The sequence below is a fragment of the Nelumbo nucifera genome, chromosome 1 (assembly GCF_055504915.1).
Source record: "Nelumbo nucifera cultivar China Antique chromosome 1, China Antique-T2T, whole genome shotgun sequence".
Classification (NCBI taxonomy): Eukaryota; Viridiplantae; Streptophyta; class Magnoliopsida; order Proteales; family Nelumbonaceae; genus Nelumbo; species Nelumbo nucifera.
The window spans coordinates 157,956,096-157,975,048 of NC_142649.1; the positions used below are offsets into that span (position 1 = coordinate 157,956,096).

General features: G+C 38.3%; 1 protein-coding gene across 3 annotated transcripts in view; it reads left to right on the forward strand.

Annotated features, from left to right (window-relative positions):
- The window catches only part of LOC104602820 (endoribonuclease), a 41,886-nt gene that overhangs the window by 9,659 nt on the left and 13,274 nt on the right, over positions 1-18,953 (forward strand). For 2 of the 3 annotated variants that reach the window (XR_016080483.1, XM_010266653.3), the window contains exons 4-11: positions 11,128-11,353; positions 11,459-11,491; positions 11,826-11,908; positions 11,981-12,053; positions 12,327-12,678; positions 13,183-13,514; positions 14,259-14,596; positions 14,868-15,155. Coding sequence is in view for 2 of the 3 variants with exons in the window: in XM_010266653.3 (XP_010264955.1) it covers positions 11,128-11,353; positions 11,459-11,491; positions 11,826-11,908; positions 11,981-12,053; positions 12,327-12,678; positions 13,183-13,514; positions 14,259-14,596; positions 14,868-15,155 (1,725 nt within the window). In the remaining variant the exon portion in view is untranslated. Of the gene's footprint in view, positions 1-11,127; positions 11,354-11,458; positions 11,492-11,825; positions 11,909-11,980; positions 12,054-12,326; positions 12,679-13,182; positions 13,515-14,258; positions 14,597-14,867; positions 15,220-18,953 lie in introns of all 3 variants that reach the window. The other variant, XM_010266652.3, reaches the window with a different exon arrangement.

Genomic DNA, 18,953 nt, shown 5'->3' on the forward strand with positions numbered 1-18,953 from the left:
CGTAAGTGTGTGAAGTCAGCAGTAGTGTGAATAAGAACAAGTGTGTGCTTCCACTGTTGTGTTTAGAGGCTGCAATAGGTGCTGAAATATCAAACTGTGAACAACATCAATCAACTTGTAGCTGAGAAGTAAAGTTAGAGGCAACTGTGAAAGAGTATAATGGCAGCAATAGGAGATGGCTACAATGATCAGAAACCTAGTGTAGTAATTTCCTCCGACTACCTAGGGGTACAAATGACCTCAATTAAGCTAAATGGGGAGAACTATGTTCCATGGGCTAAATCAGTGGAAGTTTTTCTCAAGGCAAAGAAGAAAGTAAAGCATGTAAGAGATGAGAAGCCACTAGTTGACTCTCTAGGGTTTGATGATTGGGAACAAGAAGATGCTCAAATCATGACTTGGCTGTGGAATAGTATGGAACCCAAAATCAGTGCCAACTTCATGTTCCTTGATACGGCTAAGGATATATGGGAGCATGCTAAGAAGCTATATTCTGGACAAGATAACACAACAAGAGTATATCAGCTGTATCAGGAGTACTTTGATTTACAACAAGGAACCAAAACACTAGAAGAGTACTTGCCTGCATGAAGAATATAAGGAATGAACTCAATGTCTATCATCCCCTTACTCCAGATATTCAAGTTCAGCAACAACAAAGGGAGCAACTAGATGTTACAAGATTTTTAGTGGGGCTGAAGTCGGAATATGAATCAGTTAGAGCTCAAATATTGGGGGGCTCTACTCTTCCTACACTTGAGGAAGTATTCTCAAGACTTAGTAGAATTTCTTTGGGACAGACAGAGAACCCCACACAGTCTGATAGATCAGCACTTGTGACAGCTAGAGGTGGTGGACATAGTACAAGAGGGGGAGGTCATGCTCCCAGAGGGGGCCGTGGCAATTCCATGATTGGTCGGGGAGGCCGTGGCAAAGGAAAAAATAACTCTACAAGGAAGTGTACTCATTGTGGTAGGGAAGGACACACAGTGAATTTCTGTTATGACCTACATGGCTCTCCCTCTAAATGGGCTAATCATGTTGTAGCAGGCGAGGTTGTTATTAGTGACAGTAAACTGGCAGACCGAACACCTCCCACATCTACATCTACTTCTGGGAGGGAGATGGTGAGTGTTCCGCGTGATGAGTATGAACGGTTCCTTCAAACTACTTCACAGCATACCACTGCCACATATGCCCAATCAGGTATTGCTTGCATGTCATCTAAAACTCCTTCCTGGATTATTGACTCTGGAGCCTCAGATCATATGACCGGGACTCTAGGTGTGTTCTCTTCTCTTTCTGAAACCTCCACATCACAAACTGTTACACTTGCCAATGGGTCCTCATCTCCCATCTGTGGTGTTGGTAAAGTTGACATGGCTTCTGTCCCCTTATCATCTGTTTTATATGTACCTAAGTTTCCATTCAATCTTATATCTGTTAGTAAAATAACCAAAGCTCTTAACTGTTCTGTTACCTTCTTTCCTTCCACTTGTGTTTTTCAGGATCTCAAGACGGGGAAGAAGATTGGTGGGGGGCATGAAGCTGGTGGATTGTATTACCTTGACGGTGGTGGATATTCAATTGCACTTCAGACTTCTCTTACTCCTCTACAATGGCATTGCCGACTGGGACATCCATCTCTCAAGGTTCTCAAGATGTTGGTTCCATCATTGAGTCAGTTGTCAGTTTTACAATGTGAGTCATGTCAGTTTGGTAAACACCGTCGTGTGTCCTTCAGTCCAAGAGTTGAGAGTCGTATGTTGAGTTCTTTTTCTTTGGTTCATTCAGATGTTTGGGGTCCAATCAAAATAGAGTCTTATAACGGGTACAAGTATTTTGTCTCCTTTATTGATGATTGTTCAAGAATGACATGGATTTACTTAATGAAAGAAAGAAGTGAATTATTTTCCATTTTTCAAAAATTCCATGCTGAAATACGCACACAATTTGGTGTTCCAATCAAAGTTCTCCGTTCAGATAATGGTCGTGAATACTTTCTTACTTCATTTCAACAGTATTTAGAACAGCATGGCATTATTCATCAGACCTCGTGTGCTTTCACCCCTCAACAAAATGGGGTGGCTGAACGGAAGAATCGTCATCTTATTGAAATTGCTCGGTCTATGCTTCACCACATGACTGTTCCTAAACGATTTTGGAGTGATGGTGTACTCACTGCATGTTTTCTCATTAATCGGATGCCCTCCTTTATTCTTCATGGTCGGTCCCCCTTCTCCATCTTGTTTCCCACTTTATCTCCGTTTCCATTAACTCCTCGTGTCTTTGGTTGTGTGTGCTTTGTTCATAATCTGAGTCCTGGAATAGACAAGCTAGATGCACGCTCAATTAAATGTGTCTTCCTTGGCTACTCTCGGACTCAAAAAGGGTACAAGTGTTATAATCCCATTGCCCGAAGTGCTATGTCTGCCCTGATGTCACCTTTTTTGAGTCTGTCCCCTTCTTCTCCAGTCATGAAGCACCCTTGTCCTCACCTTACCTCCTCTTTCTCTTCCTGTCAGTGATTCAGTTCCAGAAGCTGTTGTTGGAGTAGACTCATCATCTCATCCAGTGCAGGTCACCACTGAACGACCACCGATCCGACAAGTGTATACACGTCGAACGACACCGGCCCCTCCTCCTGCTTCTACCTCATCTGTGGATCCTCTCATGGCTCCTATTGCTGAACCTTCAGACCTTGACCTACCCATTGCCTTACGGAAAGGTAAACGTAGTTCTACACTCCATCCCATTTCCAATTTTGTTTCATTATCTCGTCTTTCTACCTCACATCGCCAGTTTGTTTCACTTTTGTTTTCTATTTCCATACCTAACAATGTTTAAGAAGCTCTTAGTTCACCTAGATGGTGGCGGGCAATGGAGGAGGAACTTTCTGCTCTTCAACATACTCAAACGTGGGAACTTACTACTCTCCCACCTGGCAAGCATGTTGTGGGGTGTAAATGGGTTTATACTATGAAATACTTGCCAGATGGTAGTGTGGAGCGTCTGAAGGCCAGACTTGTTGCTAAAAGTTACTCACAGTTGTATGGTGTGGACTACATGGAGACATTCTCTCTGGTGGCTAAAATTGGTTCCGTTTGTGTCCTAATTTCCTTGGCAGTTATGTATGATTGGTCTCTCCTTCAACTTGACATAAAGAATGCCTTCCTCCATGGTGATCTAGTGGAGGAGGTATATATGGAGCAACCACCTGGGTTTGTTGCTCAGGGGGAGGGTGGTAAGGTGTGCAAGCTGAAGAAAGCAATTTATGGGTTGAAGCAATCTCCATGTGCTTGGTTTGGGAAGTTCAGCGAAGTGGTGAAGAGTTTTGGAATAAAGCAATGCTAGGTTGATCACTCAGTGTTCAGCTATGACTCAAAAGCTGGGAAGATTTTATTAGTGGTCTATGTTGATGATATTGTCATCACTGGTAGTGATAAATTGGGGATTGGCAAACTAAAGGTATTTCTACAAAATCATTTTCAAACAAAGGACCTTGGAACATTAAAGTATTTCTTGGGAATAGAGGTTGCCAGGTCAAAACAAGGTGTGAATCTGTGCCAAAGAAAATATGTCCTTGATCTATTGGAAGAAACAAGACTGTTAGGTGCAAAACCGATTGAGACCCCTATGGAACCAAATGTTAAGTTGAGTAGTGATACAGGAGAAGTATTTGAAGATCTTGGAAGGTATAGATGACTAGTGGGAAAGCTGAACTATCTGATTATCACGAGACCCGACATCTCCTTTGCAGTCAGTGTGGTGAGCCAATTCATGCAGAACCCCCGTATACCTCATTGGGATGCAGTCCTTAGAATTGTGAGGTATCTGAAAGGATGTCCAGGCCGTGGGCTATTGTATAAACCAGGAGGAAAACTTGAAGTAGTTGGGTATACAGATGTAGACTGGGCAGGCTCAGTGAGTGACAGAAGATCTACTACAGGCTATTGCACATTTCTGGGAGGAAATCTTGTGACATGGAAGAGTAAAAAGCAGACGGTTGTGGCCAGAAGCAGTGCTGAAGCCGAATATAGGGCCATGGCTCACACTACCTGTGAATTAGTGTGGCTGAGGAATCTCCTATAAGAAATTGGGTTTCACATGGATAAACCTATGAGATTGTACTGTGACAACCAAGCTGCACTCCATATCTCATCCAATTCTGTCTTTCATGAGAGAACAAAGCACATAGAGGTTGATTGCCACTTTGTGAGAGAGAAGGTTCTTGCTGGAGAGATAAATACAGAACATGTGGGCTCCAATGACCAGTGAGCAGATTTGTTTACAAAAGCTCTAAGCTCAGGGAAAGTGAACTATCTATGTAACAAGCTGGGATTATATGACATATTCTCCAGCTTGGGGGGGAGTGTTAAGATGTGCCGAATAGGGGTAGTTTAGTCTTCTTCTATTTATTAAGTAACTTGCTTATGTGGCAGTGTTATTAGAGTTACTCTGCCCCACACTTAAGTAAGGGCATTTCTATCTTTGTAAACATTATTAGAATCTAATATAGATTAAGGGGGTCGACTGGATGGGTTAACCATCAGATTTTCGACAGACCCTTCTTCTTCTTCTTCTTCTTCTTCTTCTCCTCTTCCTATTTGGACTACTGTAGCAGCAGTCGAAACAACATGGATCTCTCATATGCAAAGTTGTTTTAGTCCTTGGACCTTAGGAGTTCTATAGTTGTAGTGTTATGATTAATTACTTTGATATGCCATGAGGACAGCTGCTGAAGATCTGCAACTATGCGACTCTACATATTTGGTGTCTATGAGTTATTCTATGGTTCTTGGAATGTCTATCAAGGGGATCTGCACCCTTAGACAAGAGGAGAGTCATTGCCAAGAAGTTAAATCAAGTCAAGACTCAGGCCAACAATCCTAGTTGGACTAGGACTTTAGTAGAGGAATCTTGGAAAGGCTAGGACTCTTGTATAAGTCCTTGGGTAACACTGAGATGAGTATGGAAGGATTCTAGTTGAACTGGGACTCATGTGAAGGTATCCTAGTTGCACTAGGACTCTAATATTTGGTCCTGCAGGAGTTTGGAAATGAATATGGAAAGAATCCTTGTAGCATTGGAATTCACAGGAAAGCTTCTAGGGCTTGTCCTGCATTGTCTTGATTGAATTGGGAGTCCCTAGTATATTCGAGTGATTATATGCTAGAAATTGCCTTGAAAAAACAAGAAATTGAGTTTCAGGAAGTTTCCCAACCAGAGTAAAATTCTTGGTCAAATCCCATTTGATGGTGGTTGGTCAAGATAGTGATTGTACACGTGGTATCCCAACCATATTTGAACATTGTTGTGTAGAAGGAATGAATTGTAATTTTATTTTGCATAAGGGGCTAATGCATTAATTTCCAGGACTTAAGGACTTGATTGCAAATGTATAGTTGGACCTCTTTGCAGTTTTAGGGAGTCTTTCTAATCCTGACCATAGATTAGAGTGATGAAGATTCCAATCCAAGGGAAAATCAACAAAGAGATAAGGTATCTCCTGGGAAACCCTAATCTTTAAGGATGAAATTCCTAATATATTAGATATTTAGGGGGCTTAGTATTGTGGTACAACCAGACCTAAAAGGAGAGTTTGATCAACACATTCTAGTTCCCTACTGAACCAATTCTGAGTATTGAGAAGCTGCATAATAGTAAGGGAGCGGTGTGACTTCCATTGGAGGATTTGATTTGGCCAGTTGGACCAACAAATTTTACATATTTTTGAATCAAAGAATTTTGATTTGGACCATGGTTTAAAATGTCACGACATTTCGGTAGTGTTGCCCGACATATGTCGGTGTCGAGACCTACCGACATGAACTCTCATTGGAATTAAAAAAGAATACAAAATGTCGGTCGATATTTCGACCATTTTGGTTAATATCGCCTATGTCGTTAAAAAAACAAAAAATAAGTATAATATTTCGAAATATTTCTTCCAAATGTCACCAACTCAGCATATATTTGAAGTGAAGACAATCAAATTTCATCACAAACAAAAAGAGAAAAAAGAGAGATTAAATAGGAAAAACAAAGTTTTTAGTTTACTTACCTGAAGCTGGAAGAGCTAAAACTTCAGACTCAAATAGGCACAAAAGTGGCTTCTACCCTCAGTCTTGCACTAAAATACCTTCTTGGAAAAAGATGCAGGACATTGGACATCTAAAGAATTCGCTATCATCTCACTCTCAAGTCTCATCTCGAGTCGGGTATGCAATACCATCCCTATTTCCCTCTCACAGTAAATAACCATAAAAAATAAGGGAAAAAAAAAGAAAAAAAAAGAAGATATGGAGTTGAGGACATGAGGTTGAGGAGAATGCATGTCTTCCTCTTCCTCTTCTATTTCTTTGTCTTCATCTTTGAATTCCTAAAATCCTCGCACAGTTGCACTGCGTCTTTGAGTCTTTGTAGAGTCTTTGGAGTTTTAGTTTGAGGGTTCTAATGACCAATGAAATCTTAAGCCTAAATGTTTAGTTTATGTTATAAAAGACATGCTGCAATATATGATGGTCTATCTAAGTCTATAGACCACCACAAAAGCAAGCCTTTAAGTGGAATCTTTAAAAACATAACTACAAGGATGTTACAATGCAATAGGGTCTATTGTAATACAATAGACCTCCTAATAGAAAACTTATAAAAAGAATCTTTAATATATTCTTATAGCCTTGTATTACATTTATATGAAGGTCTATAGTAATAGTGTAGACCCGCATTATAAAAGTAATAAAAATGAAATAATAATAAGAAAGTTAATATTTGAGATAAAATATTCATAAAAACCAAAAAATAGTGAGATATTTTATATAATAATAAAAATATTACTTAAACTAATTACTTATTAGAATAAAATAAAATAGTTTTCTTAATAATAAAAATATTAAATTGTTTATATTGTTTACATGATTTAATTCTAATAATTTATTAGAACAAAAACATATGCATCATGGAAGATAATAGTTTGGACAGGTGTATTAATGTTTCTCTTATCATTTTACAGAATATCATTGCATATTTCCAATATTTCATAATATTTCCCCAATGTCTAATTTTTACATTTTTACAGAATATCATTACATATGCCCTATATTTGGGTAAGCGGCATTTCCATCGGCATTGACATTTTAAACCTTGATTTGGACATGTGGTTTAAGTTTCTTCTTTCTATAGGTATGAAAATTTTGAAAATAGTCAGATACCCCTTGGAGATCTTGGGTTTACAATGGAATTGATTGGTTTTCTTTCTTGCAATTTCACTTTTTGATGGGAACACTGGCCCAACTCAGGCCCATGGACCTAGGCCACCCATAAACCATGGTAGCGAGCTTCTCAAATTCAACCTAATAATCCCTAATCGTACCCCTCTGCTTTACTCTGGAGAGCATCTTGTCATAGTCATCATATCCCGTCGGGCTGAATCGGGTGCGAAGGGCGTCGGTGAACTTTGTCCAGGCAATTTGAGGCTTTGAGCATCTAAACCATTGAAACCACAGTATAGTTTCACCTTCAAAATGAAAGGAAGTTTGTAACACGTTGGGGACCCAAAATCTCATGGTACTCAGAGTACCACTCAGCCTTAAATATCCAAAGGAATGGGATCTCTGCCATAGAAGGTTGGGAAATCAAGCTTGGTTACCTTGCCAGGACCTGCCGACCCCTGTTGATTACTCCCCCAGCTCAATTCCTCATTGCCACTGTCTCTACCGGTGGCTACTACTGACTTCTCCTTTTGGAAGGCTATTCCCGGTACCATCTCCTAGATTTGTTTGAGTTCGGAGACAACCTGGTGCAGGTCAACTTTGATCTTGTTTGCTGGTGGTCATTGACTGAGTGTTCGTCATGTCTACTCGATCTGACAGCTCTAATACCAATCTGATAAGTTCAGCTTACCTCTGGAGTCTCTCAGAGTGAGACTCTTAACTCCTGAAATGGACAAAGGGGAACAGGGGATAGGGAAGAAGAAGAAGAAGAAGAAGAGAGGGGGGGGGAAGAGAGATAGGGAAGCTTGGTAATGCTTTCATTAATGATTTCTTTAGCTGTCAGATGGCTGTAACTGTCTCAACTGCAGGGGTGGCTGAGATGGACTCAGGTGCAGGTTGAGCCAGAGCTTCCTTCTTATTCTTCCTGAGGTAGATCTGCGTGACGTGTGGCCTAGGTCCATGGGCCTGAATTGGGCCAGTTTTCCCATCACTTTCATAGGGTTGAATTGGAATGGGGTACTCTGGGTCCAGGAGCAGTGATTGTAATATATGGTGCTAATTTCTGTTTTTTTGGGCTGTTCAGCTGTTAGCTGTTTTGTGTCACCCACCTCTAAACTATGAGGAGAAATGGGTGTTGTATATTATTGTCTTCAAAATAATGATTAGTAAGCATCATTAAATGCAAGAGCAGTTTTTGAATTAAGCTATCGCATGACATTGTAAATTTTCTCAAAGCATGGTTGCAACGTTGTTGTGTTGTGAGTGCATATGCACTCATTCTCATGCTTGCTCTCTTGTGGTTGCAAATATTAAAAACAAAGACATCAATGTTTCACAATTCATCCTATTGTCTTTTGAAGTTGATCCTCTATATATCCTCTAATATATAAATAAATATACACAAAAATATTAGGACTTGAGGACTTTCCATGCATGAAACCTTGTTTCATGTCTAAGGTGATGGTTGTGTCTATGTCCAGTATGATAGGTAGGAAAACCCAAAAGGCTGAGTATGAAGCCATGGTCACACCAGTATGTAATATACTGGAATTTCTCACACTTCGAATTTATCTAGATCAAAGATCATCTGTTATTACATTACTTGTTCTAGAGAAGTATGTGCCAGATTTTTTTTTTGATCAATAACACTTTCATTAACTCATCAAAAGAAGATTTACAATAGGAAGACAAACACGCTTATCTTCCAAGAGCAACGAAGAACCTCAAGAAAAGAAAAAAAGAAAGAAAACACACTATAGTTACAGCTTAGCCCAAAAAAGTGAATCCCTTTCTGCCCCTTGTTTAGCTAAACCGTCAGCTAGGGAATTAGCCGATCTTTTAACCCAAAGTTCCTTAACTTCCATCTCCCGCACCAGCCACTTGAATTTCCTCCTCTCATTATTGTACTTCCATAAGCCATTGTGATCTTTAATCAGCCACCGTATCACCACTTCTGAATCCCCTTCAATTAAGAGTTTCCTGATGTTCAACTCCTTAGCTTTCTGTACTCCTTCCATAACTGCAAAGATCTCAGCTCTAAGGGAGTCACCCACTCCAATTGGGCCTGAGAACATAGCAGAAATGACCCCATTTTCATTCCTAAAAACACCCCCAATCCCCGATTGTCCCGGATTTCCCCTGCTACACCCATCAAAGTTTAGTTTCACGAATCCACTAGGTGGAGGGGTCCAAGCCACACTCATTACTGACTTAGTCTGTGTGCAATTTGCAATTTCACCCCACTTCCTCAACATATCATCCATAGTGTAATCTATCAAAAGCTCCAAAGATTTCAGCCACTATACCGCCCTAATATGAATGATAGCCCTCAGATCTACTACTCCTCTTTGAGCTTCTGAGAATATCCTAGAGTTTCTTTCTTCCCAAAGTGTCCAACATACTGCAGCTCTTAGTCCTCTCCACATTGTCCTTCCCCTTTTTATCCGCTACCTGAAAAGAGAAGGGGAAAAAAGGCCTTGCAAGTCTGATGGGGTATTCCAACTACATCCAAATAGGGACAAAGCCCATTCCCAAATTGACCTCGCAAAATGGCAAGACACCAGTAGGTGAAAACCAGTCTCCCCATCCACTTTACAAAGAACACACCACTGAGGTGACAAACAAGTATTTGGTCTCTTCTTTTGGAGTAGATCACCAGTGTTGATTCTTTCCAGATAGGCTTCCCAACAAAAACTACCAACCCTAGTAGGTATTGCTTTGCACCAAACCTCATCAACAGGAAAAGGAGGGAAGGTAGGACTGGTGGACTGACTTAAGACTTTGAAGAAAGAAGCACAAGAAAAAATGCCGTTGGGAGAAGGTGTCCAAATTCTAGAGTCCGCCCTAGTGGGGTCTAAGACAACGTTATCAAGAATTGCAATAAGGCTCAAAATATTGTCAAAGTCTGATTCCCTCAAATCCCTTCTTAGACCCAATTCCACCCAATCCTAGAAGTGGAAGAGGACGGGGTGGTAAAAGACGAGATTGGCTCATTTTTCAGATCAGAAAGAGCAAACAAAGAAGGAAACTGATCCTTTAGAGGGGCACTCCCCACCCAAGTTTGTTCCTAGAATTTTATGGAGTTATCGGAATTCAAATCATACCTAATATTAGGGGAGAAAACTGGTAGCAGGTCATGAATGGCTTTCCAAGGAGAATTGCTTGTGGTCCTAGTTCTGATTCCAGCATCCCATCCATTATGCTCCAGCCCATGAATACTTGCCACTATTCTAGCCCATAGCTTCTCCTTCTCGAAGGGGAAGTATGTGCTAGATTTTCCAAAACCATATCTTGAATTACCCACTTCACTCTAATAGGAGCTAAATAAACAATAAAACCAACTCTAGTTTGGTTTCAAAGAGGTCACTAGCTCTGATTTATCTGGGTTTTATAGTGATATTCAAGATCTAATAGACTCTATGAACAGTCATAGAATGCAAACCCTTGTTGATTGACAAGGAGGATTGTAGTACTTGAATCGACTTCCCCATATATTATTTTGGCTAATACCTTTGAACTCCCTAGATGTCATTTTCTTGTGATGTATAGGTATCTTCACTTTTCTTATGATGGTTGATTGGCAGCAACAGAAATACAAATATCTTCAACTATGCACTTGTTCTTTTCCTCCCACAGACACCAAATTATGCCAAAGTTGCAATTCCGTCCATATTATGTTGTTACTGTTACATAAAGGGCCCCAGTGTTTGATTGATTCTCCAAATCAACACTGAACACTGAAGAGAATCAAAATCAGACCCTTTATTATGATAAATGTTGAGAAAATATCCTTCCTGCCATTACAATTAATTATTCACTTTAATTTCCATTTCCCATAAGGTTGCTTTTATGATGACGGATCTTGATTTAATATGTTCAATGCTTTTTTTGTTCTACCCCTTTTGTTAAATAGGTGTCAAAATCTTAGCTACAGAACAACTCCAGGTGATGAGGTTGAAGACTTGTTTATTCTGCTAAAAGAAGTAAAACGACAAATACCAGCCATCATGGCAGTGTCTTCAGGTGCTATCGTTTCAGATTATCAGAGGCTACGGGTGGAAAGTGTTTGTTCAAGGTTGGGTCTTGTTTCTCTGTCATATTTATGGAAACAAGATCAATCTTTGCTCCTTCAAGAAATGGTAATCTCTTTATCGATTTGAAAGGTGTAATACTTTTCCTTTTTCAAATTCTCTGAGTGTTCTACTTATTTCTGTCACTATGTTTCCCCCTTTTGTTTTGAGTAGATCACAAGAGGGATTGTGGCTATCACAGTAAAGGTAAATTTTACTACACTACATTATCTTTTTCTTCATCTTTCATACTTTGCCTTTCCTTGAATTCCCATACCCACAAATATAAGATGGGCTGATGGGGCATCTAAATATGCATTATATCTCTATCTTCTTCCCAGACCCAGTTTCTTTATGAAATATGTTTCCTACAGCTAACTCAGGATAACTGCAAGAGTCCTAACAACTGTGCTAAGATGAGGCATCTCTGATATCATGTCCTTAATTATTTACTGTATCTGCATTAAGTTTTCCCACGATGATATTGGTTCTATTGCTTGTAGTTGTAATTCTGAATCCAAATTATTTTCAAATCTCATAGGTTGCAGCCATGGGATTGACCCCTGAAAATCACTTGGGAAAGGAGATTTCATATTTGCAACCCCAACTGCATCATTTGAAAGAGTACGTCTAGCTAGAATAACTTTTTTAATATTAAGCCATACTGAATGCTGCATTTATTTGGCATTTGGACAGGTTGTACGGAATAAATGTGTGTGGTGAAGGAGGGGAATATGAAACACTTACACTTGACTGCCCACTTTTTAAAGTAAGTTTCCCATTTTTGTGGCCTGCCCCAGTTATTTATCTATGGATCACCATATTCTGTAGAATCTTTTTATGAATAGCTCTGCGCTTGTGGCTGTCATAAATGTAGATATATGATCATTTCTCTGTGCTTCATAACATTGATTTTGTCCAGGATCAATTTGATCCATGAATGTCTTCCATAATATGGAATTTGCAAATAATGTTTCATCCCTAGCAAGTTGTCCTTTCCTTTTCTTTTTCTTGGTCAGGATTTAACATGTAGAATCTCCAGAATGCTCGGATTGTGCTTGATGATTTTCAAGTTGTTCTGCACTCTTCAGACTCGATAGCTCCTGTTGGGGTCCTCCATCCATCAGCATTCCATTTAGAACACAAAAAGGGATTTACTTTTTTCAGCAGCAATAACAGCACAACTGATGCTTCTTTAGAATCAGAGAAAACAAGTTCTGTATTTGTGGTCCAGGGAGAGCCAGTGCCTGAAAGTAAAGATGAGTGCCACTCTGAAAATTCAACACTTGCTTCTGGTGAAACCATAGAGGCTATGCTTCAAATTTCAACAACCAAAAGGGATAATACGTTTTCTATTTGTTGTTGGATCCAAAATTCATGCAAAAATTCAAAAGGTAACTTGATGCAACTTTGACAACTTGATGTTTGATGTAGCTCCCTTGTTTGTGGCAACTCCATACCAGTACATCACTAATTTGAAGGAGGCTTACAGAAGTCCTTTCCACTGTCCTTTTATTTCATGCCTTGTTTCCATTTTGTACACTTGTAGTCACTCAAGACGTTTGCCATTAAAATTAAACTAGCATGCATATATTATGATGATTAGTTAGAGAAAAAGCAGATAAAACTTTGAAATAACTGTGGTTAGTCAAGCTACTCAACCTAGTCAATGATCGATCATTCCTAGTAACTGCATCATGGGTACTGACTAACTAGTTAATGATGCAGTTGGCATGGTGACTGGCTGGTTGACTAACCGATGCTTTGACATAACAGCCTTAATTGATGCATAATGATATGAACAATATTTCATTGTCAGGTACATCAAAGTGTAAGCCTTCAAGTCTGCATTGTAGGCAAATTATTTAACCATTGGTTTCCAATTTTCTTATTGGCAGGTTTGGATAAAGATCTGAGTGCTGTATTAAGGAAAATTGAATCATGTCTTGTTGAATATGGCTGTGGATGGGTGAATGTTCTCTATATTCATCTTTATATTGCTGATATGAATGATTTCGCTCTTGCCAATGAAACATACGTTAAATTTATTACACAAGAGAAGTGCTACTTCGGTGTTCCATCTCGCAGTACAATTGAACTGCCTCTAATGCAAGTGGGTCTAGGGGATGCATATGTTGAAGTTCTAGTGTCCAATGACCATACAAAAAAAGTTTTACATGTACAGAGTATTTCATGCTGGGCACCAAGTTGCATTGGACCATATAGCCAGGTAAAACTAATCTAAAGTAAGGCAATATTGTCTTATTTCTTTTATTTCTTCTCTAAGTTAGACTCCTTGTCAACCTTGTTTGTATCAGTGTCCATGGACCTAATTTTGTTCCAGAATGCTTTCATCATTTGGTGTGTTTGAGTTTACATGCATAAGCTTTGACAATGTTGCTAGCCAACCTTATTCTTACCCTCTGCTTTTCAATTATTTTGCTGAAAGATAGGTATTTACTACTAGATGTGATTGTTATTCTAGATGTATTCATTAACCTACTCCTAGCTCTAAGAAAACTATTGCTCATTTGTGATTCAATCACACTAGGCTCGAGAAAAATTCAGAAATTAATGGTTAGATTTTTCCTACAGTAATTCGTGTTCTTTTCATTGAATACAGTTGTTTGCTAAACAAGACAATAAAGGATCTCAGGAAGTAAAAAAGACAGATATTGATTACTTAAATGTTTAAGACATAATTCTTAGTTGCAGCATCTTTTGTTTGATGTGCAAAACAACATATTGCAATTCTGCATGAACCTTTTTTTGAGATTCACTATTCCACAGATTCTGGCAATGTTTTTTATTAATGATGGTTCCACACAAACTCGTGAAATATGGTTTAGAGACACCAATATTTATCATGCATTTTACCATCAGCCACTCAACTACATGTTCAAAATTTATGGGTCAGTGATTTTTAAAAGTGCTGCCTAGGAAGCACCTAATATTTGCATTGCTTTTCTTTCAGGCTACCTTGCATAAAGAAATACTATATATGGCTGGGCAGTTGGGACTTGACCCTCCCACAATGACACTCTGCACTGGAGGCCCTACTGCAGAACTGGAACAAGCACTGGAAAATTGCGAAGCCATTGCCAAGTGCTACAACTGTTCTATAGCTGCTTCTGCAATTCTCTTTGTCGTTTACTGCTCAGCATCTCTCACACCCTCTGATAGAATTGAAATTCAAAGCAAGCAGGTTGCATTCCTTGAGCAGAGAAGATCGTATGATTTTGACAATGGAGATAGCTCTAAAGTGTTTGATCCCAATTTTCTATATATTCTTGCACCCAACCTTCCAAAAAGGTATTTCTACAAGCCCATAATGTTGTTTCAGAATATGGATGTAGTATTTTTTTATGGATAACTATAAACGTATTAAATGAATGATAAAAGAACCAGTATATACAATGCTGGGCATCCCCTGATTAGGGGCCAGTTTCCCGCCCTTCTCAAATTATTTTCATTCAGGTAATGCTATTACATTACTGATCCCCCAGCATACTCCAATATAGTTCATAGTTGGCTCCTATTTGCCCCAGTATTTAATGTGAAAATTTTTCATTCTTTATTGCAGAGCACTGGTAGAAGTCAAACCCATTCTTTATGTTACGGAGGATGAGGAAACTACAGCTCAAACTGATATTCAGGACACATCTTGCTTGATGCTACCAAATTACTGGGACTTTCAGCATGCACAATGGCATGATTCTTGCTTCCAGAAATTTATCATCTCTAGAAAGATATGTGCAGTTATCTTAAGCATTACAAACGAAGTTGCAGCAAGGATATGTTCTGAATCCTTTGACCCTGATCATACATGTCAAGATTCCATCAGTGAGAAGAGCATGAAGACAATAGCAAGGTTCTGCATTTATCTTCTTGATAAAATCCTTCTGGAGAACAATTTCTTTTGGGGTGATACTATGGTCAGTGTTTTTCTCTTTAACATGCATTTTCTGATTTAGGATGTTTTTTTAGTTCAACCAGTCAACTGTCTTTTGTTCATTCATAATGATAACCTGCTTTAGGAACAACCGAAACTGAGGTAGTATTTGGAAATCTGAAACTGATTAGGTTAAGTGGTCATGCATTTTGTTATACCCTGAAAGGTCCACGTCTATCTAAAATTTTTCTGTATTTAGGTCGCCATTTGTCACCATTTTTTCCAAATAAAGGTAGTATTTGGAAATCTGAAACTGATTTGGTTAGTGGTCATCATGCATTTTATTTTACCTCTGAAAGGTCCACTTCTATCTAAAATTTTGCTGTATTTGAGTTGCCATTTGTCACCATTTTTTTTCCAATTTGTTCACCACTTAAACTTTTTAGTGGTGCATATAGATGCTTATTTTACTCATTTTTTATAGCAATATTTTCTTTACTTTTTAACCTTTTAAAGCTTTCATATGATAAGAATGCCACTCGTACCCATGTTCAAATAGAAAGCATTCTGGTTCAACAACTCCAATATGATATTTTAATTAGATTTCAGGCAGAGACTGTTCAAACATAAAAATAAGCCCTTGTTCCAATAAGATCTAATTAGACTTAAAGAAGTATCTGACTTAAGACTTGGAAATGCCACCTAAATTTTTCAGCATGCACAGATGCCTGTTTGAAATAATTTTGGCTGTCTTGATTTTGATTTAGAATGGTTTTCCACAGAAAAATAATAGATTAGAGATTTTGTCTGAGGTAGTGTTACATAGACACCTTAGTCTGGGTTTCGTGAGGTGACATGTGTCCATGAGTCAACTTGTGAAGGACTTGGCAGATCTCATGTCTGACTCAGCATCCACACAAATCAGATGAATTTACAACTATGCTGTCTCCCATGCATGCACAGGTGAGAATTTGACTGTAAGATAGAAGCATGCTGGAAAGAGAAAGGAACACTAAGAGAGAGAAGCATGGTACAGAGAGAGAGAGAGAGAAGTGCTACCTGTTATGTAACGATAGAACCTTCTCCTCTTTCAGTCTTCTGCAGAGGCATATTTTCCCCTTTCTTCTACCAAGTAGTATGTCCAATAAAAACAACTGCGTCTTTTTCATCTCCATTAAAGCTGCAGCGTACAACTTTTCTACTTTAGGTCCATAAACCTTAAGCCATATAATCAATAAAAGTTAAATCTTATGGGCTCATGTTAACTTTTGTACCACTACCTGCTTCCATGGTCTTCTTTTCAAAACCAAAAAAGCCCCATGGGCTGAAAATATGAACCTTAAAATGCCAATTAGAAACCCATGCAGAAAAATGAGCCGAAACAAATAATAGTTAATGAATCCATCTATTAATCAAAATATATAAGAAAAAAGCTTACTAACTGATGTGGAAATTTGTGAAGCTTTTAAGTGTTACAAAATTTACATGAGAAGCCACTGTGTTCTTAATTCCAAACTGATGAGTAGTGTTACTAATTTTCTAGTTGACATGTATCATTTACTTCTGTAGGAATAATGTTTTAATTCCTAGTTTCCAATTTTCTTAGCATAAAATATCTTTTCATTTTGAACCTAATACAAACGAGACATTGCATCGGGTAAGTTAATAAATTTTTTTGATTAATTGGTGCAAGTTGATAATTAAGTTCCATTTCTATCAACCTATTGAACTGTTTTAGATATTATTTTTTTATTAATAAGATTACCCACCTAATAATAATCTAACAGCCAAAAAAATGCATGCATAGAAATTAAAATAAAATAAAACATTATCTTTTGAGAAAAGAGACCTTGTAAAAACTCAGAAACCGTGCATGGATCTTCAAACATCTCACAAAGAAGAAGGTGAAGACCCCTACATTCTCAAAATTATAGGCCATCTATTATAGATCCAAAGAAAAAATAGTCAAATTATTTTTAAGCCATAAAAAATAAAAAATTTATTGAATTGAAATAATTGGAACTATGTGTTAACAGTGATCAAACAGCAATGAATCATAAAGTACTCAAGGTCTCTTTACCTCCTAACAACAGTTATGCATAATTTCATAATCATTCAGTTTTCAACTTTTTAAAAGGTAAGTAGATTGTTGTTTATTTTCATTGATTAGAATTTAAACAGATCCAAAAGTCAGTACCCATGGCCACAAGAAGAGAAAACTATATAAGATTGACGAAGAAAGCAAGAAGAGAGAAGTAAAGATAAGAGGAAGAATAGCATTGAAGATTAATCAGTTTTATGATGTTTTTCTAAGTAGATGTTTTATGTTAGTTGTTAGATAGGAGGTGGGAACCACGGTAGTTATGTGGGTCCAAATTTTATTATGTTTTTGAGTGTTATATATGCTGTTTTATGTTTTGCCGCCCTATAAGGGCATAGTTGTCTTTGTATTGCTGTATTATTTTTAGTATAAATAATAAGTGAAGGGGGCGGTCAGATTATTGCTCTCTTTTCTTTTCAACTTTTCTTCTCTTCTTCTCTCCTTCTCTCTTTCTCTCTTCCTTCTCTCTTCAAGAAACTACTTTTTTTTCATATTTTTTAATTCAGCAGATTTCTACTTGGTATCAGAGTATCGGCTAGGGTTTCTTGAAGCATTCTCATGCAGCCCTAGATCAGCCTGCATGAAGTAATAAAGGGTTGATTGATCTGCTATAGATTGCCCAGTTATTGAATTTTTTGATGGGATTTAGTCATCAAGAAGGTGATCTACTGTTCGACATCAAAATCAAGAAGAACCAGAGTACGGGGAAGAGTCCCAGAAAAGTTGGACTCTTTGTTTTTGACCTGATCTTGGGTGCCTAGGTATTGTTAGTTTTCTTTTGATTTTCTGAAGAGGGCGGTTTGATTTCTGGAATTTTCTTAGCCTCCTGGAGTGATTGATTCACTCTTCTCTTCTGTTGGGAGGCGTGGGGAGGAGAGAGATTTCCCTCTAGATAGGGTTTTCTTCTTTCGGAAGGGTTGGTTTCTGTGTGTGTGATATTAAATTATTTTTGGAAGGTCTCCAATCTATTTTTTCTTATTGTTGAACTGTTTGAAGTAAGATGGAGAGTTGGAATACCGAGATGAAATCTACCGGTACTATGGGACTGGGTGTTGGAGGTAGTAGTGATATTTTTGGGTATGGGATCATTACTACAGTAAAACTTGATGGTACAAATTATTTGGAGTTGGTACAATCAGCTAAGATGGCTATTGGTGCCCGTGGAAAATTAGGGTATCTTATTGGGGAGGAGAAGAAACCTGATACAAACTCTTCCCAATGGGTGCAGGAAAATTACATGGTAATGTCCTGGCTACGTAATTCTATGTTACCTCATATTGCAAAAAAAAATCCTATGGGCTAATACTGCTAAGGAGATTTGGGATGGAGTGGCTGAAACCTACTCTCAGAAGCAAAATGAAGCCAGAGCCTATCAGTTAAGAAATCAGGTGATAAGTATGAAACAAGGAGAAAAACCTCTTGTTGTGTATTTCTTCATACTGAAAACCCTATGGCAAGAAATAGATCACTTAGAAACTATGGTATGGGAAAGTGTAAATGGTGCAACAACCTATCATAGACTAGTAGAGAGGAATAGGGTTTTTGAGTTCTTGGCAGGGCTTGAATTTGACATTGCTAGGCAACATATTCTTTCTAGGGAGGGTGTGACACTCTCTCAATCCTATGCCTTTGTCTCTGGAGAGGAGAGTAGGAGGAATGTAATGCTGAGACAGCCT